Source organism: Cupressus sempervirens, chromosome 8, assembly GCF_028749045.1.
Source record: "Cupressus sempervirens isolate cs-2001-9-10 chromosome 8, ASM2874904v1, whole genome shotgun sequence".
Classification (NCBI taxonomy): Eukaryota; Viridiplantae; Streptophyta; class Pinopsida; order Cupressales; family Cupressaceae; genus Cupressus; species Cupressus sempervirens.
The window spans coordinates 593,191,106-593,217,573 of record NC_143125.1 but is presented as its reverse complement, the minus strand read 5'-3'; the positions used below and the strand labels follow the sequence as shown (position 1 = coordinate 593,217,573).

Here is a 26,468-nt window from a genome sequence, read left to right as displayed (position 1 = left end):
GTCGATCCGTGGTTGGATGGTAAAAAGCATCAGGTGATATATGTCCCCATGTTACTTTGAAGCATTTAAGAAAGACAATGGATTGAGAAATACCAGTGCACTCTTAGTAAGTTTCCACAGTTCGTTCTTTTTTTTTTTTTTAGACTGCAGGAATCGGTGCAACACGGCCCCCCTATAAACTGCAGTGCGCCTGGTAAACTTTTTAACGTGACTGGTAGCGCTGGCGCGACACGCCCACCGGTACCACGAGGACGGGAAAGACTAGAACCCGTGACCAACCCCCTGCAACAAGGAAGATTTAGCCAACCGAGCTAGGGCCCCCGCCCTACAGTTCGTTCTTATTTTATGTTGAATATATTGTTCGAGATAAAAACATGCTGAAATGTTTTTCCTTTGCACAATTTTCCATTCAGATTTGATTTAGTAGCCATTATTATGTTCCGAAAAAGAAAAAAAACATGTTGCATTTAAATACTGGTTCATGCTTCTTTGTTTCAGCAGTTGTCTAGGATTTAATCTTGCCAAGGTTTTAGCTTGTTAAAATGGTTTTGTCAGTGGCAGTTTCTACATTCAAATGGGATGGTGTCATCCATGAAAGTGATGATTTTGTAAACACCTAAACTCACAAGTTGTAATATCATAATGCAACAGAAAACAGCTCATGGCATTCCAATGTTCTCAGTTGTTCAACTTCATTGGACTTTTCAAAGTTTTCTCTTGATTGTATGCACAAAGAAACTATTGGGAGCAAAAATCAGGAAATGAGAAGCATGTTATAGGAAGTAGAAGTGGATTCATGGGAGCACATTATTTCAAAAGAATATGTTAAGGCAATTTTCATAATAGAGAGTTGTTAGGGAGATAGCAAGTGATCTTATGGTCTGAATTCACAGTGAACCAGGCTGATTGTGGGCCAAAGTGACGGATTGTAATTGTCTTGAACTTTGTCCATCAAGTGAGTATTTTAGCTCACATTCTGAGAGTTTTTTTCCCCAACATAAAGGGTAGATACTTTCTGTCCAATTGTGCAATTGCTTACTCTCATTTCCCTGTAACTTACCAGTTTTATGATTAACTTGTGAATCAGATCATTTATGTTCCTTATTAATCTATTGTTGATAATATATCAAAAGGAATCTCCGCCATAGTTTACACATCAAGTCATATTGGAGCGACTTCCCTTTGTCTAAAAGGTAGTTTTACAGATCATGGCTATAAAAGAGCAAAGTGAAAGAGATTTACTGCATTTGCAAAAGAGACATTGAATCCCATAGGTGAGAGTAAGATCTAGGAAGCATGGAGAGATATGCGCAGATATTGACGGTGAAGCAAGGTTTGTCAAGCTAGAAGACGATGTTGCAAGTACTTCTCAGTCAAATGAAGACAATTAGAGGGACCATGGAAGCTCTCATAATGGAAATATTTTCATTAGAAGACACCTCGAGCAAGAGAAAAGCACTCACCATTGACGAAAGAAGAGTCTTCACATAGTGAATCAAGCCTAACAAGGGTTAAACAATTCAAGGCTCATGCGAAAAATGAAATTCTACCATTCCAACAGAAGTTAATGCAGAGAAACTTGATCATTGGTAAGCCCAATTGAAGGTATACATTAAGATGTATTCTCTTACTTGGGAACAAAAGATTTCCTTTGTTAAAAGCATTAACTTGCATTGAGGGTGAAAACAAGCTCCTAATAGTTAATGCTATTGAACTCAAATAATGATTAAGAAATAACTTTATCTATTCTGTCATGGGAAAATGTATGAAAGTGGCAATTTTTGAAAGAGAGAGATAAGCAAAATGCCCAAAAATGCAGAAGTGTATTGTACAGAAAAGTGCAGTCCAATTGGTTTTAAAAAGTGCAAGATGAGGAGGTATTGGAAAAGTGCATCAGGGACCATCACAACTATCTCAGGATGTTTTTATTCACATTCAAAAACTAACGAACATAGATACATGTGCCCATGCTCACAAGTCACAACCATGAGATAGACTCTCCTCCATTCTCACCAACGATAAATGGAGTACGCTGCTAGCACAAGGAAGAAATCTGTAAAGCATTGTAACCATTATCATGATCATCATACGGACTCATCTTGTTGGAAGCTGCATTTCGAGAAATGCCCCTACCCAAAAGGTATAAAGATCTCCATGCCTATTGTAACAAAGAGTAGAAGACATCAAAATTTTATTGTAGTTCAAAAATGTATTTCAAAAACTTTTAAAATGACATCCACAATTGTTTAGCATTAAGATTCAAATCAAGAATGTTAAAAATGATGCAAATTTAGGATCTTGTTCACAAGCTAACCTTATAGCTCAACATTTAATTGGTAAAATTGCTATAGCAACTTATCAAAACCCCAAGCCATACATTTTGGTTGGATCAAAGATGGTTCTGATTTGCATGTGTGCAGACAATGGAAATTGAAGCTTCTTATCAACACCAAGCTTGTTGATGAACTGATTGTCAATATTGTGTCTTTGGATGTGCAGAAAGTTCTGTTTGGCAGCCCCTACAAGTATGACGAAAAAATTCTTTATTGCCGAAGGGCAAACATATACCCTTGATCAAAGTTTGGCAAAGCTTCATGCTGTTTACCTACGAAAGGCAATAAGGAGCAATTCTTCATGAAGATGGTACCTTAAACATAAATACCCAAATCATTCCCTTTGAGGTAAATAAAAAGAAGCTGATTAAGTTCCTCCAGCTTCAATCTCCTTCAGCTCAACAAATTATTCAGACAATTCAAGATACAGATTTTAACAATCCTAGTTGAAGTGGTGTGAAATGAGATGGCAACCACTTCACCTATCAAGAGGAGCATCCCTCTTATTCTGAGTCTTTGTAACTTTTGGAGACCAAATGCCTCCATATCAAAAAGGCCTGCGCTAGAAAGCGATAGGTTTGACTTCATCGTAACAAAATGCAATTCATTAAAACACTTTGTTGAAGGAAGAAGAGATCTTAAAACTAATTCAAATACTTGGATGCTGAAGAAAGGAAATATGTCTAAGCAAGCTTTTACAGATGAGGAAACTAAGGAAAAACGGTGTTTCTTACTTTTGAGCAAAACCATCTGTTTTGACAGGCAGTGGTATTGTAACCATGAGAGGTGTTTCCTACTGACACAATGCAGTGAGTTTTGCCAATGGCAATTTTGCATACACTGGAGCAATTTCGTAATCAGCCCCTGATGACAAACAGAAGTTTCTTCCAGCGACAGAAGGCAACCTGTGGCATTCCAACATACCCAATTTTCTGCTTAAATTTTTGTTGTTGATTGTAAAGCATTAGGAAACTATCATGAATCAGGCAGGAGGAATGCAATTGGAATTAGAAGTGGGTTTAAGAGAGTTCATCAGTTCCAAAAAGTCAGAGTTAAGGAAATTTTCAAGATGGTGAAGTTTTAGGGAATTACAAGTTATTGTAGGAACTCAATTAATAGTGATTCAGGCTAGTTGTGTGCCTGACTGACTTGAGATTCCTACAGGATAAAAACTGTATTCAATTGTGTGATTGCTCACTCTCAATTTCCTGCAATTTTGAGATTTAGCTATTGCCTGGTGAATTTCAATCTTCTGTGTTTTTCATTTTGTCTATGTTTGAAGAACTATTAAATTGAATCTCCATCATAGTTTCAACATCAATTGGTGAAGGTTAATCATTTAGCTATGTTTTGTTAAATATATCGCATGCAAGTGTAATAAATTATTTGGGGAAAAAAGCTAAGAACTAGAATTGCCGGAAAATGAACCTAAAGGTTGAGGAAAGAAAATACGGAAAAGACACACTAATACGAAAGATGGGCTAAGGAGAAACACAAACCAACGAAGTAATCTAAATCATAAAGACTACACTAGAATCAAATGAGGAACACAGGAAACGGATGTGGAGAATCCCCAACAGTTGCATTTTTCATCCAAAACTTATTTCAACTCTTGCTCAACCAGAAATGACAATATGGATATATTTTCAACAGTTTGTGAAAATGATATTTTGTCAAAAACCAAAGCAATTGTAGTACCAAAAAAATAGATACTCCTTTGCATGTCATTTTGAGAGCTGCAAATCCTACGCCAAAAAATGTAATTGAAACAATAGTAATTTATCCCAATCTTTACCATCCACATTTTGCATTGCATCCATTGTTATTGTCGTTGCCTGGTTATCGATACCAAGGGGTAGTCAATAATGCCAAGTGCTTTGTTGATAATCTAAAGCTATAAAAACATATGAAAAATGCATCAGTTTAGAGCTAGTGTTGGCACAATTATTAGTTTTGTTATAAAAGATGGACAATCTCAAATACCTAAAATGGTCCATAGAAATGTCTGTGTGAGAAAGCATTAACATTGATGTTCGAGCTCCACAAATCGCATGCACTGTTTTTTAATCAAGCAATGAGAAAATTACTAAAATAAGAACAGAAGCTTTTGATTATGAGTGTGAAGACAATTTAACAGCCAAATAATTTACCATCCATGAAGTGCATTTCGTCGATTTCTGTTGTTTGCTTCAGATCAAAAGAGAAGTGCAAATGACATCACTGAGTGTTTTGCCGTGCATCCAAAGCTGCAACAGTACACACTTTTAAGTTTAAACATATCAATTTTAAGTGTTAAAGATCTGTAGAGTGGTCAATTGCTTTCAAATAAATACTCACTTTTTTTCTGTGCAATAAGGACATATTTTGCCTATGTCAACATGCCTGAATGGTTCAAACTTCAAAACCGTTTTTTTTTGCTTTTACTTACTGCAACCTGTAGCAGATAATCCTATTCAAATTCCTCTATTCTATCATTCAAGTCTTGACCAATGGCATTGCTTCTTGGATGGCTAGAATCACATTTGTGCATTTTAATTGGACGGGACCATGGTGATCTCTGTCTCAAAGATATCTCCTCTAAATCTGGGTCTGATTTAAATTCGAAGGAGAAAAGACCAGATTTGTAGAGATCTTTCCTAAATCTTTCAACACACCCATTGAAAGCAAATGTTTGATCTGGCATAGTTGGTAAATTTTGGAGTACTGTCTTCAAAAAATTCTCTGAGTTTTTCATGTCTTCACTGCAAGCATCAACTGCTTTTGTGGCATCTATAATTGAAAAATGAACATTTAGGAATAAATAATACATAGAAAAACCCTTGATATGTCACTCTGAAATACTTGTATCAAAATTTACCAGTAATATGGTCTTCATTAGAAAAACACCTTTCTGTATCTTCATCTTCCAGTGGAATAGAGCAATCTGCCATTGACTCAAGGATTGGTGCACCTGCTTCTTTCGTGGCATCTATAGTTGAAACGTGAACAATTAGCGTTATATCAAACATAACCAGCCCTTAATATGTCATTGAAAAATTATTCTATCAGAATTTACCAGTAGTATGGTCTTCAATAGAGAGACACATTTCTGTATCTTCATTTTGAAATGGAACAGAGCCATCTGTCATTGACTCAAGAATTGATTAGCTTAAAAACAATAACAATCAATCAAATTTTCATTCAACAAATAACTAATTGACCGTACCAGTGGTATGGTTTTCAATATAGAAATGCTCTAGTAGATCACCATCAACTAATGGAGCAACAACATCTATAATACCAGAAGAATAATTCAGTTAGTTCTAAAACACATAATTTTAATTGAACATATCAATATGAAATTAAAATCTTGGCACTTACTAAAATCATAATCTTTCTCATCTGTTTTGTTTCTCCTAATAAAATCCAAAACCTTCAACACGTGCTTGCAAATGTTTCCCCTCTTTGCCCATTGACAATCACATACAAAAAAGTTGGGCCCAAACTTTCTAATAAGATATTCTTTTGTTGTAACAGACTGGCTTCTTACCATATATGTGCTAGAGAGATCATATGAAACGCAATCTGTATCTAATATTGCTTTTGACCTCTCTAATGATGTGATGTAATATCTTTCTTTCTTGAAGTTTGCTCGAAATTCTGTTAACTGCAAATACCTTTTGTTTTTATACAATGGCTCTACCTTATGAAGAAGCGTACAAATAAGCGAGTCCATCCTCCGTGTAGATTTTCTAGCATGATGACTTAAATAGCAACTCTTAATGTAAGAGTGATATGACTCTATGGATGCATTAATTTCTTGACTTGCATTGAAGAAGTTTCGAAATTCTTTTGTCCATGTAGCTTCACAAACAAACATTGTGACATCTTAGTAAAACATAAATCAACTAAAATGATATAAAGGCATAGATACAAAATAGAAGGATTAAACAGTCTTACCAATATGACCATCATCATGACACCAAAGTTTTCTGAAGTGATCTTTGAAACCCTTCTCTTGTGGGAATTCCTTTATGAATTCATTAATTAAGTGAATAATTGTGCCTTCATTCTTGCTCATTGCAGAGATAATGCCAGCCAATTTATAAAACATTTTTGTTTCCACATCTTTGTTTCTAGCACACCTACATCATAAACCACAAAATCATGCAAAGAAGCTGAAATTTGTATGGTGGTAACCATATCTTACTATTAATTCACCTAACCTGTGTACACTTTTCAACCATGTCTTGCGGATGTGCCAAATGCATAATTGTGGTCGACAATCGAAAGGCAACCTACAAATATTGTTAAAGTTTATAAGCATTTTTCCAACCAAATGTAATGTTAAAATAGAACCTTTCTAGGGTGTAGAACAGAAAGCTATATTCTTCTAAAGGAAATATTAAGCAGTATTAATAACTTGAAATAATTTTAAAATTAAACAAACCACCAAAACCTGACTGTTTGGACCTCAGCAGCAACATCATCCACTATGAATGCATTGACATGCCAATCTTCTTTACACTGTTTTCCTCTTCTATGAACTTCTACAAGCCAATCATTGATATCTTCAACTTTATGTCTTGAGGATATGGCCCATGCAACTGGTATGCCATCCTCTTGCTCATCAAAAACAAGCAAAGTATATAATTGGAACTGTATAAGATAAACCATTAATGAATTGTTATTTTGAGAAGAAAAAATGTGTAAATTGAGAAGTGCAAATACAATAAACTTTGTTCTACTTACACCATATTTGTTTGTGAAAAATGTGGAATCCATTGCAATAATTGATTTGTGTGAATATTTCACCATTATTTCTTGCATCCATGGTGTTTGTAGGCCAATAATAAATGGAACATCATCCACAATGTTTGCCTGTTGGTAATAAAAAAAATTCTCTTTCTCCTCTGCATGCCACAAGCTAACACTTACTATATCATCTTTACTTTTTTGGGATCGAATGGAACGTAAGTTTTTCCATGCATTTAGCACCTCTTTTCTAAACATGTGCGCATCTGTCTTATTTATCAGTTCAAGAAAACCATGATCTAAATGATGCCTCTCACATATTGTGTCAACTTCCACACCCATCAGCAACAAGGATTCAAGGTATGATTTACATTCAATTGACAAGCTCACTTCAAGAGCTCTTGTTGGATCTATAAAAGAGTCATCTTTTCCATGACAAAATTCACCCTTAGCATCACAATGGCTCCAATCATTGTATGTAATAAGTGCAACATGCGGCCTACCACACATAACCCTAACATGAAAGTGTGTTTGACAACCCCTTTTCTTTTGAAACTTCCGTATCCTTTGTGGATTTGGAGGTTTATTTCTATTATCCTGTGGGCCAAAAGCACACCAATACCTGTTTATATATGCATGACAACAAAAAATGTCTTTTAGGTAACATGCTAAAACTACTACAAAATAAGGTGAACTTAAATGTTAGATAAGAATGAAAGGTACAAACAATAAAATTGCAAACCTTGAATACATCTTGGTAGTGTGGTTGGTATATTCTGCAGGGTTGTTCTCTCTATGTAATTTACGTACAAATGTTGTCTTAATGTTATTCAACAAACCTTCACCTTTCACAAAATCATTGAGCCTTTCAAGAGGAATAGCAGCACATAAATCAATCACACCATTTCCTTGTCCAATAGGCATCCATTCAAGGTCTTCACTGGAGAAATAATTTCTTTGGTTTGCAATGTTTTGCACATCTAGTTCAATCAATAATTCCCATTTGTTCTTTCTCCCCATCCTGAATAGCATTAACATGTTTAGTGGTCCCATATAAATTGTAATACCACATCAACTTACACTAGGAAGGTGCATTGTTTATATCACATCATTTCTATCTGTACATACTAGTAATTTTGCAATAGAATCATTTAAAGATGCCTTTCAAGTACGAACAATTTTAAATTGGGCTGCAATGTGTTGCAAGCAAAGATCCTTTTCTAAACTAAGACATATATATGCTCATGAACCACACTAACTAATACTTTCTATAATAAGATGAGCAGTACAGGAAAATGCAACATTGCCAGATACTAGGGACTTTGCTACTAGGAGGCATGAAATTAACAACTAAATCCCCAATCTAAGTAACATAAAAACTCCTTTCTAACTTCACTTGTTGCAGTCACTATTGACGATGTAGATGTTTATTTTGTGCATTAGCTATAAGAATAATGATACTCCACATATAGTGGGTTTGTTTTGCAATCACATAAGTGGTCACTGTATACACCAAGAAAACAAATGTATTTGTTACTTTTTAGGAAAAAATTGAAGGGCAGTTTTGAAAGTTAGATGGAACATTGAGAAGGTTTTCATATGCTACAATATTATTAAAAAATGTTTTTTTTCATTATACAGTAATCTTTGAATGCCACCTATCCTACAAAATTTGGCTTCTTATAGTGTGAATCGTATCATTCATAAATATATGCCACCGAAGATCAATTTTGAAGAGAGAACAAAGTGACAGCAGCAATATAATTTGTGATTTTTTTATGAAGTTCACAACATATATAATAAATATACAAATGTAACTATAGTACGTACTATGCCGAATGCCACTTTCTAATTTAGATTTCATGAATCTAGACACACATGTAACTACCTATTTTGTAACTTTATTTATTAAGTTAGGGTTGTAACTTAAACATACATAAACACATTGGTATATCTAATTTGTTTTTTTCCTCTTTCAAATTTCATCAAGTTGTATGTTGAACCTATGAATTAACTATTAAAGCATTCAAAAGTTATACAAAATTAAAATTAAAATGTGTTTCCTAAGATAACTATATTAAAAAGGAAATAAATGGCACAAGCATAGAGGCAAGCAAGGTGGCAAGCAGACCAAGCTGATCTTGATCTCCCACAACAGGAGGTGCAGACATTCCAGGCATAGAACCACCATGTAGTTGATATTGTGGAGCGTAAAGAAGCAGAAAGGATTGCCCCAAACATGGATAGGAGAGGTTTTCAAACCAGACCAGTGAAACTTGGGAACTTCCACTGTAAAGACCTTTGCTCAAACTGATCACAATTTGTCCAAATTTGCTGCTTGTAATTTTGTCAAACAAATCACATGCAACCCTGTAACTTGCTAATCTGAATGCAGAAATGTTATACCAATGATATTCAAGATATTTACTAATTGCAAAGAGTCCTATGATGTTGAGACAAGGTCATTGATGCAATGCAGATTTATCTTTTGTATTCTGAAATGTAATAGATGTAGTATCATGACCTAAATCTGCAGCTACACCTCATAGACATTATATCAAACAATTGACATACACCCTCCGATTTAACATTCAATGCTCAAAACAACAAGTGATAACTTAAAAAATGCAATTGTCTAACAATGAAGTTAATGCCAATACCAAGATTCTTGGCTTACAATTCATATAATAATTCCAAACAGGTCTGATACAAAATGTTCAACTACAGCAGCTACCATGAATGCACATAAAATATCATTAAACTTGTATGAAGGAACCTGGAACATGCAGTGTGCTGTTGATCAAATGCTGATGACCACACTGATGAAATAGCAACTGTGCTGTGCCCAAAAAATCTACTCCCAAACCAGTTCCAGCTCTGCCAACAGGTACAGCCGTACCTGCACTGGCTGTACGGCTCCTAGCAAAATTAAATGCTGGAGTTTTGGCTGCCGAAAATACCAAGAAAAGGGTCACCTAGGGTGGTAGAATGTCCTCCCAAAATTATAAAATCAGACTTCTAGCCGGTTGGAAGTTATGAGCAAAAATGTATGCCTTCGTTGTATAACAGGACCTGTCAAAAACGCCTCAGAAATGCCCTGATTTATATCCAAAGTTCTCCCAAAAACTGATCCTCTTGATGTATCAATGAAGCACAAGTTTACTTGCAACAAAAACCTCAAACCCTCAATCAAGTCTCTGTCCAAAACTGAATACATCAATGGAGCTCAACATGAAATGGCTGAATACCACTTCCAATGTGCAACCCTTCAGAAGGTCTTTCACTTCCTCAGCTATGCAATCTCTTGAGAGGTATCGTTCTCAAGGATTATGTTGAATATTTGCAGACCTGGATGGTGCCACAAATGCTCAAAGAGAATGGTAGTAGAATCATCAATTCACATCTGTCCAAATGAGAGACCAAGCCCTCTATTTATTTACTTTTCTAAGAAGTTACTAAGGACTTCTAGAAGCATCCTTTTCTAAGAAGTTACTAAGAACTTCTAGAAACATCCATTATAAAATCCCATTATAATGCACTTTTATAATAAATAACTTTATAAAAAAAAAAAGTGCAACTCAACTTAGAATTATAACATGTAGGCCCCGTATAAAAATGATGATAAATAAAATAATATCTCCAAGAGCATAATGAGCCATCCAATCACCAAATAAACACCAAAATGACTCTCTCATCAATCCCATCTGCCTACGAGAGTCTGTAATAGGCAAATCCACGAACAATGCCATGTCGTACTAAAGAGGGGACATTACATGCACCCCCTCCAAACCTTGAAGTATCTATCCCTGAGACGTCCCCACACCGAGTACTTAGAGTATCCATGTACCCCCACCTCCACCATTGAATTGAATGTTACTATTGGGTATGTACTATGTTACAATGTTGAATGTTTAATGGTTCTAATTCATTTTGCAATTTTTCTATGTTCAAGTATTTCAATTCGGTATATTATACTGAAACATCATTTCATAATTAGCAAGTCAAGTTCTATATGTATACCATACACCCCCCTATCCTGCCCCATTGTCCCCTCGTTGTTTTTCCCTGGACATCCCCTACCCGTCCCAAAATTGAGGCCCTATGTTCCCCCTTCCCAAAAGCTTGTCCCAATGCACCCCAGCACTAGTGATACAATGGAGTAGACAAAACGGGTGTGTGGACAACTGGAAACCCGACAAAAGGTGTAGGACAACTCGCTAGCAAGCTAACATAGGAGTGGTCAATTGAGCATCCACAAGAGTATACATGATTAATCTGCCAGAAACCTCAACTCTTGAAACAATAGGCTAAGGAATTGGTTGTCTTTTTACCCTCTATAAAGAAGCAAGGCATTATGGTATGAAGAACAATAAGGGCAAAATAGCTTTGAGAATCAAGAACCAAACCCTCAAGGCAAAAGATGGAGAGAAGACCCCAAATGGATCCACAAGATGGACAAAAAATGGAGAGAGAAGCCACCAAAGAGATCAGCCCCATGCCTCAAAAGCTGCCAAAAGGAGCAAAGACAACCCTAGAAAAGACCCAGCAATCAATCCCGCCAAACAAAAAGGTATGTCTAAACCCCACAAAAAACATTGCAATATTCTTGGACAATATTTTAGTGTCATGTCCCCTCTTTCGCGCTAGTTCTTTTGGTGCCTAGTTAATCTATCTCCACATCCGGATAGATTAACGGCATTACCAGTAAGGATGCCTGCTGGTCACAAGAGAAGATTTGTCTTAAGTTCATCATTTAATGTATTAAGTACTTTAATAAAGTTACCTTATGTTTTAATAAGGCATTCACTTTATAAAGTGACTTAAGTGACTAGAAGATGAAATTGGTGTTTTATCCCACGTCTCTTATTCCAATGTTTTTCCATCACTTCAAGGTTATAAATAAGAGACTTCGTTTTGGGAAAGGCACAACAAATATATATGTTATATTATGAATCTTAAAGGTTGCTTTAATGTGACTGGATTTTCCTAAGGACGAAGCCCCTTGAGAAAAAAAAAGTGATGCTAGATATAAACCTAGTATCTCACTTTGCACTATTAGATTTGAGATTGTTTTGGTATTTGGAAAGTTGGCAAGAAGTCTGAAGTTTTTAAATAGTAGGAAGTGACAGTGGTCGGCATAAATTGTGAAAGCATCTACAGGACACCAGCTTAAGTGGGACGGTGATTCCAGTAGACAAACATTCCCAAAGTCGAAGCATCTTGAGGAGTTTAATGTAAGTGCAGTCCTTATCATCTCAGTTTGTACGTTGGCAGCAGGCTTCTATATAGTGGGTTCACAGGATAGATAACAGGCACAAACCGGCAAAAGTTTCCGTAAATATCCTGCAAGTGAATATCTTCTGTCGAAGGTTGATTGCCATGAGTAATTCTGATGATAGCAGAGACATCGGTGGTAACCAGGACTGGGTATGTGCTGTTAGTTGTCAACTGCGAGAACATGGCGTTTTGACTGGAAGTGTTCACGGAAGGTATTATTGATGTTTTCACTTCCTTGCATCTTGGTATCTGCATGATGTTGTTTCTCCCATAGCACACTACAATTTCCGTAGACAATACAGTCTGGACAAAAGGAGGCATAGTGGAGGATAACAGTTCGACCATGCATCTGGAAGTGTTGAAGGGCTAGGCCTTACGGCACTGCAACTCCAGGAATGAGAGTTGCCATTACCACGGGTCTGTCCTCATCTACTTGTTCTGTTTCTAGTTTAGCACATTATCTAATAGTTGTAAGGAGCGGTAATCTTGTATTCAGCAAAATAACTTAATGGTTATCATTTTTCCTGTCATGAATATAATATGTTGACACCATTTTACTGAATTCGAGTTCTAATTCCGAATTGATTGGAGTTTGGTATCATTGGGTGACTTATCACATTTGAAGTACTCGTATCATTAAACAATCAAGTGGCAGTTCAGTCTTACCTTTGCTTAGTATTTGGGCGCATGATAACTGTTTGATATAATTCCTACCAGTTTAAATACACATTATTTGTTTACAGTGACTAGAGAATAGTACATTTAGAAGGCCGGCTATTCCAAATTTGAGAGAACTGAGTCTTTTATTAAGTGTTGACCAGTGTTGGAGAAATTAGAAACTGACGTGGTAAAAATTGAGGGAACAATGTTCATATTAGGACTCTCTCAAATGGTAATTATTGGTACGGTAAACAGGAAAGTCCTAGAACATGGCTCCTACATGGTAGATGGTATAGGAAAATGTCTCAGGAATTGGAACCAGATTTGGATCCATGGAATATTAGGAAGAAAACATTTTTAAGGATATCAGTAACAAACTGGGAACCTTTATTAAAGTAGACAAAAAATTTGTCAATAGACGTTTCAAACATAAAAGATTTTGAAAGAAAATTCACCCAATACCAACCCTAACTAATGAGATGAAGATTCATATGAATCAAGGAGTGGAGATAAGAAAATTGAAAGGGAAGACAGACTACTACTTTCCCTAAATGCCAGTCCGAAGGGCATATTGGGGAATAATGTCATAAGGTCAGGATAGTATCTAGGGAGCCAAGGAGTAAAGAAAGGAAGCAGTGCAGAACCCAAGTTGGTGAGTGCTCAAAACAGGGGGAGGTAACACAGAAAAAGGGGTGATTGGAAAGTAGGATCAATGTAATTAACGGTGAGGCTAAGAAGCAAGTCTACGAACAAGAAGACAAAGAAGTGGCTACATAGTGATGGGTCCTTAAAGGAGACACAAATAAAGAATCATCATACAGTGGAAGCTTTTGAGGAAACATTACATGATCCTTCAAAAGCAATGAGGAAGAATGGTAATAAGACAAAGGAGATGCAAATGTACAAAGCGTGCTAAAGAATCAAGGAATATTGAGGAGAAGGTTTTGGCAGTAGCTAACAAAATCAAGCGAAAGTAGAGTGAATGAGCAACAAAAGTAACCAAAGGGGAATGCGAAGTTGGTAGAGGAGAGATTAATTGATACCATGGATAGTGGAGGAGAGAAGATTTTTGGGTCAGAAGAAGAAAATGAGTATAAACGGGATCATTGAACAGATCAAATCCAAATTAAAATATCCAAATAGTAAACAAAAAGGGGGGAAAAGGAAAACCAACAATAAAAAATTGGAGATTGCTAGAAATGCAAAGGGGCAAAGGAAATTGGTAAAAGGAAGGGAGATCTTCCTTCCTAAAGAGCAATGTAAGGCTATAACGTGGAGTATCAAGGGCATTAATGCTCCTAATAAATGGTGCTTGATCAAGCACCACATTGGTCAAGGTAAGGTAGATGTAAATTTACTCTAAGGAAAAACGTGGAGCCTTGAAGAGAGTAGCAAGAGATGAAGTGTTAGAGACAATGGGTAGGAAATTTTGTAGGAGCAGATGGAACCTTTGTTGTTTATGGATTTTGTGGAACCGTTTTAACCTACCAAGAGAAATGTTGGAGGAGAGGAGAGGGGTAAGATTTCTCGAAGTGTATGCAAAGTTTTTTGGTTTTAGTGTATAAGGCCCAATGCCAATAGGGGAAATGAGAAAGGTTTGGAAAAAAACCTCTCATAGATTGAGAAACTTTGAGGGCAAGATGGTGATTGTTGAGAACTTCAATTCCACCTAGAATAACTCTAAAAAATGGAGTGGACTTACCCAATTGACTTAGACACAACTAGACTTTCAGCAATTTATAGAAGATGATCACATAAAGAAAAATCAACAAAAGAATGGCCCCTATATGTGGACCAATAGGAGAAGTTTCACTAGCATTGCAGAAAGATTAAACAGTTTTGAGTTGCTGTGATGCCCCCTTTCTGACAAGGAGTCAATAATCAAATAATAAGATTTTCATTTTTAAAGCAATAAATAAATAATAATAAAATTATGATTACAATATAAATGATTACTAAAAATTATATTAAATATAAAAAATAATAAACTAAAAAAAATTAAAATTATTGTAATATAATTAATAATATAATGTAATCTACTATTAATATAATCATATAGTATATTAATAGACATTATATATACTAATATATATATATATATATATATATTCAATGTGGCATGATCATCTAGTGTGACGGTGGTCACGAAACCTGTTCATAGGGCAGTCTTGTGTTTGATTCCCCCTATATATTTGTGCCAGCTACTGTGCAAGACGTAGATGCTACTAACATGGATCATTGATGGCCCCCACCATTCTTTGCATCGTTGATTGTGACTGCAAGTGTGGCATTCATGGACCAAAGGAGACCGAATATGTTCTGACTGCCAATGTTGCACTTGGTAGGTCATCAGAGGTGGGTGCTATGCGGTTGATTGATTGCAAAAGGTGGTACAAAGTGTGTGCTAAAGATGGAGTGATAAGGTGTGTGCTAGTATGTCAAGGGGGTCATAAGGGGTTTCTCGGTCAACTTGGACAGATTAAGTGTAGTTGTCGATGGATAGCTGGTGCTCGTGTAGGGAGGTAGAAGGAGGGCATGTAACCATCTTTCAGAGGGAGACATAAGGTGTTCGTCGAGAGGGAGTTACAAAAGGTGCGATTTAATTAAGAGTTCACACCCAAGTTTGTATCCCTTCACAAAATATCAAATGTGGTGAAAAAATCAACTCAAGGGGTGGGGGGGAAGTAAAATCTATAGAAGATCACTGAAAATTACTGGACTGATGCACATGCCTTGATCAACTAGCAAGTTCAAACCAATAATTACTGGACTGCTGCACATGTCTTGATCAACTAGCAATCAATAGAAGAACTATGATTGGGTGTATAATATAATCTGTCAAGCTAGAGGCATTGTAGAATGGGATCATTACATAGAGTTTGAAATCTTTGAAACATAAAATCAGCATTATTAAATTAATGCCAAGAGATATGGTATAGGGGAAATAAATAAGAAGTTATGAAATATTTTGTTTCCTGTACCATTGTACTAGCAAAATTCTAGAGGAAATTTAAGATTTACTAGTGATGTTGTCGAGTCTTATATTTCTCATGATATAAGTCGGACCTTTGAAATATTTCATCAACAGCGATTATAGTTTTGGAGGAGACTACAGAGGCGACTAGAAAACATGAACAAGTGCAGTGGAAAACCAATACTCTAACCAGGACATTAGAGAGTAAAAGTTGAGGATAATTATTATTATTTCCACAGACAATAAATATTATTGGAGCCAAAAGTATAAGTTATAGTGAGCCCTTTCAGAAGGCAAAAGCAATTGATATCAAAAGAGATCATATCCATTGAAGGCTGCATACAACACTCCAGCATTCAGCAATGTAACAAGCCATAAACCATCACAAGTTTAAGGTAGTTTGTGGTCACATGTTCTTAGGGTGCGAAGGTTTGACGACTTAGTATCTGTTAAAAAAGTTGGTTGAGTCTAAATCTCTATACATTGGTCTGTGGGAGGACAGCTTTTATCTGCCAGCATTGATGATTCTTACCTTTATTTAGCGATGCAATGGAGGATCCTTAAAGGAGTGGATTCATAATGTTGCTTGATCATATTTTAATCTTTGAAATAAGATTTCTCTAGTGTGAAGGAAATCAACCTTAAAAAGGCGCAACTCGGTTTGACTAATGAAACCCGAATCAAGGGTTAGTTTTCTATATGTTTTGTACCTTTCCATTATAGTTTGTCTTGGAGCTTAGATAGTGTTCATGTATAAGTGCAGGTGAGTACTCTGCTATAAATGGTACATTTTTGGTCTCCCCCTTTTTTTTGCGCTTCTAATTTGATATCAAGTAATGGTCTAAATGTCAAGATTCATAACCAAGTGATCATTAGGATGCTTTCTTCCTCATCTACCCCCTTTAGGCTTGCCCAAGCAAGAGATCAATACTTATCAGTTATGCTAGGTGATATAGGCTTGGGAGGGAAAGTGTCAAGCTTATAGAAAGCTATTTTTGTCAGTAACTCCAAGGAATGTTCAAGAGGTGCTCATTTTAAGATAGTTTACAATTGGAGGAAAGATCACATGAACACTTGAAACCAAGGCAACAAAGAGCAATTGGATCAAAGTCAAAGAGTTCATCTTTGTGGCTGAAGCCAAAAGAAATCAAGTTCATTGGAATCACGCACGAAGTCACTTGGAGTCAAGAAGCAATGAAGTTGTTCAACAATGGTGTGCTCTCTAGTCAACCCTGTTATTTGCATGGAGAAGTGAATCGATAGTGTCGATTTGATCTTCACATCAACGTTGCGAAGGTAGAAAAGTCAATCTATTCAAAGAAGTGATTTGGATCATTGGATGGATCTCAAATCAACGTCGAAGGTTTTAATCTAATGTTTACGTGATCTAAGGGTTGAATGGTTAGGGGCCAATTATGTAACTCCACATGTCAAGGGTCCTATAGTGCTAAGTAATCAAAGTTATACTTTGAAGGGATCTAACGGTCCCTGTTGCACCGCATAAGTCAAATACTAGATCTTTATCTATCACAACGTAGCGAGAGCCATTGATTTCCTCAAGCCCAGAAAGGATGTGGTCCTAACCTGGCAAAAGTTCTTGATCATAAGATGTAATTAAGATATACGGTGGAAAGTTAATTCCTCAAGTTTACATGGGCGATAAATGAAAAGTCAACAGCAAATGACAATGTTCTGTGCGTTCGATGACTCTACCAAGCATCAAAGAAGAAGTCATTAAAGATCGAGATGATCCTACAATCGCTGTGTTCCCACCAAGATAAAGTGCTCACCAGTTAAGGCTCACGAATCAACGAGTACCATTGATCTCTATTCGAATGCAAAGTCATGGATCCAGTCCATCACTACATCTTAACCATCCAACAAAGCACAGATCAACGACTCCAAATGAATTTTGCATTGATTTTGACAATAGTCAACTTGTATTCACATATTCTCCAGAAAGAGGACATGTGGCATACTTGATGTAACATCTATTGCAGCATCGGCATCCTCTACAGTGTTACAAACCGTTCGATCAACAAAGATTGAACGAACCTAGTAATATTTCGGGCCTAAATGTTAAAGGACAAAAAGTTTTGGAGAAAATCTCCGAAATAATGACACTTGTCCACATTCAAATCTATTTAGGACCCAAGATTAAAAGGATCAAAACTTAATTGAAAATTCATGCAAAGATACAACCAAGGCAGTGAGCGTAAGTTCATAAAGGATTTTATGATAAGGTTTTATGTCTCCCAAACTTACGTCCAAAAAGGAAGGCGTATGATTGCAAGTACAACTTAAGGGTGGTCATGATGTTAAGTCCAAAGAGGAAGCGTAAAGGCATACATCCATGGATAGTTATGCATAACATCGTATGGTCAAATCTAAAGACTTCCGGAGTTACGCTTTGCTGCCAAGTGACTATGCAAGAGGCTCCACGTGTCGAAATCTTGCGAAACCGTAAGCTAGAGTTGTCAGAGAGCAGAAGCAGCGAGATAATGCCATGTGGCAATGACATGGCGAAGCACCCGGGTGTAATATGACAAAGCTGGTGACAGGGATCAGGCGACCAATCACAAAAGGCCATGTGTCAGGAAGAGTCAACCTGGGTTTGACTAAGCTTGGAAAGGGCCTAATTTTGATTCAAATATATGAGTATTGTATATCAACAAAAAGGGGAAGATATAAACTTAATTTTTCCATCAAATCAAATGCAAGCATTTTGCTTCCTCGTCATTGAGTAGTTTCGAGTGTGCTTTTCAAACAGCAGGATGAGATTTCAAGTGGACACTTGTCATGTACAAATCAGATCCGGGATTCTTCACTCTTCTATATCTTTCTCTTCTCTCTCATTGTAGGGGGGTTGGTTCCATTCTATAGCAAAGCTAACAATATCCTCATTCCAGGTGTCATGGAGCTGAAGACTGCAACTGATGCAATGAAGGCCTACAGAGCTTAATCCGTAACTCCAAAGAAGAATTGATGCTCTCTCAAAAAGTGTTACATTCTCCCTATAAGTTGTGGCAAGTCTCACCCCTCTTCCTCTCTCTTCTTTTGATATTGTAGCCATATATGGCATTCTCCTCATAGGCTTAGGCTTTGTAACGGATGACTAACCAATCAATCCTATTTTTAGAATACATTTGTTCAAAGATTCTCTGCATTGTAATCATGAAATGAAACTGGTGAGTTCTAAAGGGCCTATACATATAACTTTTTGATAAGTAAATAAGATCAAAAAATTATTATGTGTGCAAACCCCTGTAGCTGGGACTACTATGTGAGACTCTACATCTACATTTTAATTTAGTCGTTCATGTTAGTTTAGTCTTAGCTCTTGCATGGTCTTTGGAATGAAATGTGTTATTAATGGAAACTATGGGATTGAAGACAAACTAGGTTTTGTTGCTTTCTGTTCAGTGGTCATATGACTTCACCCCATCGTTCATAGTATTTTCTTGTTTCCTCTGTTCTATGCAAGCTAGTTTGATGTGCAATTTCATGGTTGTATTAGAAGTTTGGGATTTGGTTAATATTAGGTGCTGAGTAGGAAGCAAACGGTTGTTGTAAAATCTCAGTAACTTGGGCAATCTGGGTATTGTTTAGTCAATCACATTCTCTCTTCTCATGCAGTATGCATCAGTACATTGTCTTGTATTTTTGCATCCTGCATTCAGTAGGCAAATAGATTGCATTTTAGGTATTAAAAGAGCTTAAAATTGACTCATATGCATTCATAGCTGTGGAGTTTGAGTCATCATCTGAAATCCACCTAGATTGCTTCAAATGTTGGACAATCTGCTCATACCTCTTTTGCTCTCTAGTTAAGAGTATACCCCTAGAAATTGCTGATCTACTAAAAACAATATTCATTGCAAATCTTTGCACACAAGGGAGCTGTACCTTTCAATTCAGGGGTCCTTGATAGAACACCTACATTGACCCATTTTGTTGTTAACTACTTTGTCTTTCACCACATTGGGCACATTAAGAGTCAAGGTACAAACCAAAATCCAAGGAAGACAAACTATTAACCAACAAAATGTTATCTGATTGAACTCTGAAAAATTACAACTATCGTAAAAGTAAATTGTTCAACAAAATTGATCAAAGAAGTAAAGTCAAAATTTAAGGTGGAATCAATTGGGACATTACAGTGGTATCAGAGCATGATCCTGCCATCCTCCGGGGTAAAAGCTAAATAGCAAGTTCTCGTCAAACAATTAATTCAGGGGTTCATCGCAAAGATGAATAACAGATAAAAATTGAACAGCAAGGATTCATTCCCAAAAAGTATGAACACGTCAAACTGATTGAAGAACTAAACCAGCGATTCAAAAAGTGATTATGATTAATAAAACTGAAGCAGCGAAAGAGGGTATTGTATATAAGCACATATTTATAAGTCTAATAATGCAGCAATTGCTGAGGTGCAAAGGAATGCCTCCCTTGGAGAGAATACTTTGTCTTCTACATCATTAGCACGGGTATTGGGTGCTATGTTACTGATTATGTTGTTAGTCCTGATGATGTTATTGGATAGCAATTGGTTCAGTGATGACAAGGATGTCACATGCTTCTTCCTATGGGATCCTAGTGGAGGTTGGAGTTTGGTGTGTTACCCGATTGCTTGAGGACAAGCAATCTTGGGGAGGGAGGACTGTAATGTCCCCATTTTTAGCAGGTTCCCACAGTTGGCTAGGTAAGTTCTTCATCGCGACCCCCATCAGCTGACAGCAGAATTTGAGGGTCTCAGTGGTAGACTTGCTATTTATAGTAAGTCTATTTTGGGCAGTTACTATAAGTGGCACTACAGTGGTGGCATTGGCAATTGGTCGCCATCTGTAATTGGTTGGTGTGTTTATTTGACAGAGTTCATAATTATTGGTTTATTAATGAGGGTTCATATTTATTAAGGCACTTTATGTTATTTAATGTTATAAAATGGAATTGTGAACATGAATCCTCTAAAGCGAAAGCTGTCTTCATGAAGCTGTGTGTTATAAAGTTATTTATTTAAAAGAATTAGATGGAAGCTTCTAATTGAATGTTGTGTTGATGAAGCTACCTTAATGAAAGGTGTATTGGTGAAGTTAAATTGCATTATAAAAGATGGCTTCATGAAGCAAATAGATCATCTAATTGTCTATTGCTTTTGATTATTCTCTTTGGGGGTTTGGCACTGAGTTTGTGCATCAATTCATTGCTGAGATAAAGAAGAATTGATTTGATTTGCAATCGGAATTAAAAGAGACTTCCCTAACTGTGTCTTCTGTAGCTGAGAAGTAGAGTTTCGCTGAGGGTAAGAAGGTTAGCAGTTGAATTCTGGAAATTATCTTAACATCTTCCATACCGTGTTTACCGTGGTTGGGAAGATTTGTGTTTGCTGGAGATCAACATCATCTGTATCTTCAAATTGAACGCCTAAGCTGTTGTGATTCTGAGCAATTAATATTGAAAAATTGGAAATTGAAATCTGGAGCCTTTCTCTACTGTTGCTACTGTTACTGAGAGGGTGAGTTTGTGTTTGAGAATCTAGTTGTAATAGTCCATTTTTTTGCAGCTCATAATTCTGGTTGGGAGTTTGATTTTCATCAGAAATTGGGACGTTGGAATCTAATTATATTGGGTGACAAACTCCTGTTACTGGCGCAGCATTCTTCTGCATTTTTTCTCAAGGATTGGGCACCCTGAGACTCTGCTGGGGTCTTATTTTCTCCTGCAGTTTGAGCACACAACAACGCCAGCCTCCTTCTACATTCTGGCCCTGTTAACTTGGGGAATTCTGGGCAGCGTTTTGGCACTATAGTAGCTAGGCTGCAAACGCAGGGTTCTGGTCAAATTCTTCCCTTACAGACTGAATGCTATCTTAGCGTGGGTTCTCACTGTAGCAGCGTTGTTTACTGTGGTTGGGCGACTGTGCTAGAGCTGCCAATTTGGAAACGGAGTCCTATGCACAATCGCCAATATTGGTGAATTCTCCTGAAGGCTGTGATCATATATTTGCTATAGCTTACAAACAAAACAGGTCCATTTCCATTTCTGATGTAATTTGTTTGTCACTGCTGCAATTAATAAATTTGCAAGTGAATTCTGAATTTCATTGGTGGTGTGAGTAATTGCATTTTGTTTCAGTTTTCATCATGCTCTATATGCTTTCCGAAAAAATTGCAAAAGAGCATTAAAACATAAAAAAATAGCATATCATTTAGCATTATCAGTTGGAGCCAACATGGACTCATCACACCTTATGAAAGGTAAATAATGCAGCAATTAGTGAGGTTCAAAGGGATACCTCTGTTGGAAAGAATACATCTGTTATGAAAGATTACCTCTCCCAATAGAAAAGAAGAAATAAATTTAAATTGATTGACAGAGTATGGTATGAGAAATATGTGCTATATTATACAAGCACCAATGGATATAAAAAGCTGAATTATAAAGTGGAGCAGATATACCTAAATGGAATATATATTAAGATCATTACATAACAAGTATGAAACAAATGTAGCATTTCACAAGCAGACTTTTTGGCAAAGGTGTGCAAATTGAAGATATATTATATATGTACACCGACAAACACTGAAGAGAAGAGAAATATCATATAGAAGGAAATATATGGACAACACAGATTTGTTACAAAGATATACATTGTTAAGGCAAAATTCTGAGAAAAGTGTATACATACAACCAAGGTAGACTTGCATAAAGGAATTATAAATGACTTATTATCATTTGATAAAAGGAAGATTTGTAAAATGAAGTATATACAAATGAGATTAAGATTCTTCTGAAGGAGATTAAATTATTCATACCTTAGGGAAGCAATCATAGATTAAGGAAAAAAAATTGTTCCCTCTTGCAAAATGGAGAATATCAAGTAAGATCAAATCACGCACATCCCTAGTGAATGTCAAACAACAATCCAAGTCATGTTTGGTAAACGGCATTCTTTGTAAACATTGAGATTGATCCAAGTCATGCCTAATGAAGGGCATTCTAAGTGAATATTGCGATTGATCCAAGTCGTGCTTAGTGGAGGGTGTTCTTAGTGAACATTGAGATTGATCCAAATTGTGCTTGGTAGAGGGCATTCTTAGTGAATGCCGAGATTGATCTAAGCTTGTTTGGTGGAGGGTGTTCTTAGAAAATGTCGAGATTGATCCTAGTCATGCTTGGTTGAAGGCATTCTTAGTGAATTGTGGAGGGCACTCTCAGTGAATGTCCAGAATTATCCAAAATATGCTTGGTGGAGGGCATTCTTAGTAAGTGTCAATAATCGATCCAAACGATAATTGGTGGAGGGCACTTCTTAATGAGCGTCAAAGCTTGGTCAAGGACTTTTTTGGCGAGTGTTGAATTTTGATCAAAGACATTCTTGATAAGTGTCAAAACTTGGTTAAGGACATTCTTGGTGAGTGTCGAATCTTGGTCAAGGGCATTCTTGGTGAGTGTTGAAGCTTGATGAAAGACATTTTCGGTGACTATCAAAACTTGGTTAAGAACAATTTTGGTAAGCGTCAAAGCTTGATCAAGGACATTCTTGGTGAGTGTCAAAACTTGATTATAAACATCCTTGGTGAGCATCAAAACATTCTTGGCAGATATGAGAATTCCTAGAAAGGAATTAAGGCAGAGATTCTATATTCCCGAAGGTTTATGCATCAAGGAGCAAAGCAACATCTAACAAAGGAGAAGGGAAGAACTGCAATAAACAAAGTTCAATTCTATCTATTTAAATTACCCTTAGTTTTTTAAGTTGAATAATATTTATTCTCACCTCAAGTTAAATTTACTATTTCAGGATAGTTGCTTGGGGAAAAACAGTTTTGGGGAAGGGTGGACTGTGATGACCCCTTTCTAAATGAGGATTTATTAATTAAATTATAAGATTTCTCTAAATATATATATATAATAAATTAATAATTATTAAATTAAATATTTAATTTAATTAAACTACTAAACAAATACAAATAATGTAATATAATTAATAATATGATGCAATCTAAATTTAATATAATCTTATAATATATTAATATACATTATTATTTAATAATATAATATCATATATTACAAAAGATGAAATTTAATAGAGCTCACCCAAGTTTGTATCCCTCTAAGACATATTAAAGGTGTTGGAAACATTCACTCAAAAGGGGGAAAAAGAAAAATCTATAAGAGATCACTGAAATACTATATAGACAAGTTCAAACTAATAATTATTGGACTGTCGTGCATGCCTTGATTGACTAGAAATCAATAGAAGAACTACCATTGGGTGTATAATATTATCTATCAAGCTAGAGCTGTTGTAGAATGGGGGCATTACATAAAGGTTTGAAATCTTTGATACTTAGTATTGGCATCATTATATGAATGCGAAGACATTTAACAAAGAAAGGAAATCAATAAGAAGTTTTTAAGTATTTTATTTCCTCACCATAGTATTAGTGATAATACTAGAGGGAAGTTTATGGTTTAGATATCTCAGTGAGTCTTATATTTCTCATGATATAAGTCAAGCCTTTGAAATATTTATCATCAAGAATATAATTTGGGAGAGGGATTAGAGAACATATTCAAGTGTCATGGAAAACCAATATTCTAACAAAGACATTAGAGAACACAAGTTGAGGATAATTACTATTATTTCCACACATCAAATAATATTGGAGATCAAAGTAAAAGTTATAGGGAGCTCTTTCAAAAGGCAATAGCATTGATATCAAAAGAGATCATAATATCATATCCATTTAAGACCGCATACAAAACTCTAGCATACGGCAGTGTAACATACCATAAACTATTGCAGATCAAGGGAGTTTGTGGTCACATGTTCTTAGGGTGCAAAGGTCTAAAGACTTAGTGTCTATTCTGAGACTTCTGTTGAGTCCATATATCAATCTATGGGAGTAAACTTGAACAGCTCTTATTTGCTAGTTTTGGTAGTTTCATAGTTACACCACCCTAGGGAACGGGGGGACAAGTTTCTGGGACAGGGGGGCAATGGGGCCTTAATTTGGGGACGACAGGGGGACCAGGGGGGGACTAGGGAGGTTGTATATATTATACATATGGTACTCAAAATGCTAGTTATGAAAATACTTATTGCAATATAAGATATAAAGACGTCAAAGAGTAAATACTTGAACATTGCATTGAATTGGAACATCAAACATTGAACATAAATAGTAAGATCAGCAAATAGTTAACACTCGGACATCCCTCCATCCTCAGCTGAGGTGGTGGAATCTGGTGGCACCGCTTGAGATAGGGAAACGGAATCCCCAAGTCTCCAGTGCATCTAAGTCCCCGGTGTGTGGGGCAAAAGGGGGGCGGCGGGGGGGACGTGTCCCCATGTTACTATGGGTAATTTTCCTACCTTTATTTGGTGATGCAAAGGAGCATCCTTGAAGGACTGGATTTATACAGTTGCTTGACTGGATGTCCTTGACATAAGAATTCTATAGCATGAAGGACATTAGTCTCTACCATGAAGATAATAAGTGCTGACCTTAGAAAGGCTCGATCTTGGTTTGACTAATGAAACCTGAATCAAGGGTCAGTTTTCTATATGTTTTGTAAGCTTCAGATAATAGTTTGCATTGGAGCTCAAGTTGTCTTCATGTATGAGTGCTGGCGAAAAAGCTGCTATAAATGTTATGTGGTTGGAAACTGAAAATTATCTCGTACAAGTAAATTGTTTGACAAAATTTCTTGAAGAGGTAATGTGAAAAATCAAGGCGGAACCAGTTGGGACATTACATGGGAGAGTGGGAAATCTGACTGTGGCACATGAGGCAAGCATACTTCCTTTAATGGGATCCAATCATTTGCCTATACAACTACAACTAGCACCTATGTTCCCCCGAGTTTACAAGATGGGGATGGCAAGGGACAGTGGGACAGGTTTTTGGGACGGCAAAAAAATTTGCCGATTTTGGGGACAGGGGGGACGGCAAACGGGGATGGGAAAAGTGACATTCCTTTTTTTTTTTGTGTGTGTTAAAAAATTGGGGACAGATGCAAGTCCCCAATGAAGTCCCCGTCCCCGAAACACTGGCTTTTTTGGGGGGGGACGTGTCCCTGGGGAATATAGACTAGCACCAAATAGGCCTCCAGCCCGGTAGCCTTTCAAGTTTGAAAATATGTGATTCAAAGATGAGAACCTGAAGGGCCTGATGACAGGTTGGTGGAATGAAGTGCACATAGACAATCACTCAAAGTTCTTTCTAATAGCCAAAAAACTAAGTCACTTCAAAAACAAGCACAAGGATTGGAACCAGGAACACTTCAAGAATATTTTTAAGGAGAAGGTGAGAGCACATCAAGAACTTTCTAAGATGAATGATTTAATTATCAAATAGGGGATGAGTGCAGATGACTGTGGAAAGGAAAACATGTTCAAAAAGGAGCCTATGGAAATTTTTGCTCGAGGGGAAAATTTTTGGAGACAAAGTCCTGGGAGGTGCGGATCTGTGAAGGGG

The 26,468-nt window shown here is 36.5% G+C and overlaps 1 protein-coding gene across 3 annotated transcripts in view; it reads right to left on the bottom strand.

Annotated features, from left to right (window-relative positions):
• Positions 1–1,826: 1,826 nt before the first annotated feature.
• Positions 1,827–26,468, bottom strand: part of LOC149543830 (uncharacterized) — a 54,075-nt gene continuing 29,433 nt past the window's right edge. For 2 of the 3 annotated variants that reach the window (XM_089798512.1, XM_089798513.1), the window contains exons 2-14: positions 7,810–8,088; positions 7,065–7,689; positions 6,772–6,971; positions 6,539–6,610; positions 6,273–6,457; positions 5,694–6,176; positions 5,539–5,604; positions 5,389–5,454; positions 5,191–5,301; positions 4,671–5,102; positions 4,484–4,579; positions 4,317–4,389; positions 3,897–4,227 (exon numbers count right to left, since the gene is read on the bottom strand). In XM_089798512.1, coding sequence (XP_089654638.1) covers positions 4,783–5,102; positions 5,191–5,301; positions 5,389–5,454; positions 5,539–5,604; positions 5,694–6,176; positions 6,273–6,457; positions 6,539–6,610; positions 6,772–6,971; positions 7,065–7,689; positions 7,810–8,087 — 2,406 coding nt within the window. In that variant the 5' untranslated portion in view covers position 8,088 and the 3' untranslated portion in view covers positions 3,897–4,227; positions 4,317–4,389; positions 4,484–4,579; positions 4,671–4,782. Of the gene's footprint in view, positions 2,159–2,314; positions 2,520–2,605; positions 2,891–3,067; positions 3,239–3,896; positions 4,228–4,316; positions 4,390–4,483; positions 4,580–4,670; positions 5,103–5,190; positions 5,302–5,388; positions 5,455–5,538; positions 5,605–5,693; positions 6,177–6,272; positions 6,458–6,538; positions 6,611–6,771; positions 6,972–7,064; positions 7,690–7,809; positions 8,089–26,468 lie in introns of those variants that run through there. The other variant, XM_089798514.1, reaches the window with a different exon arrangement.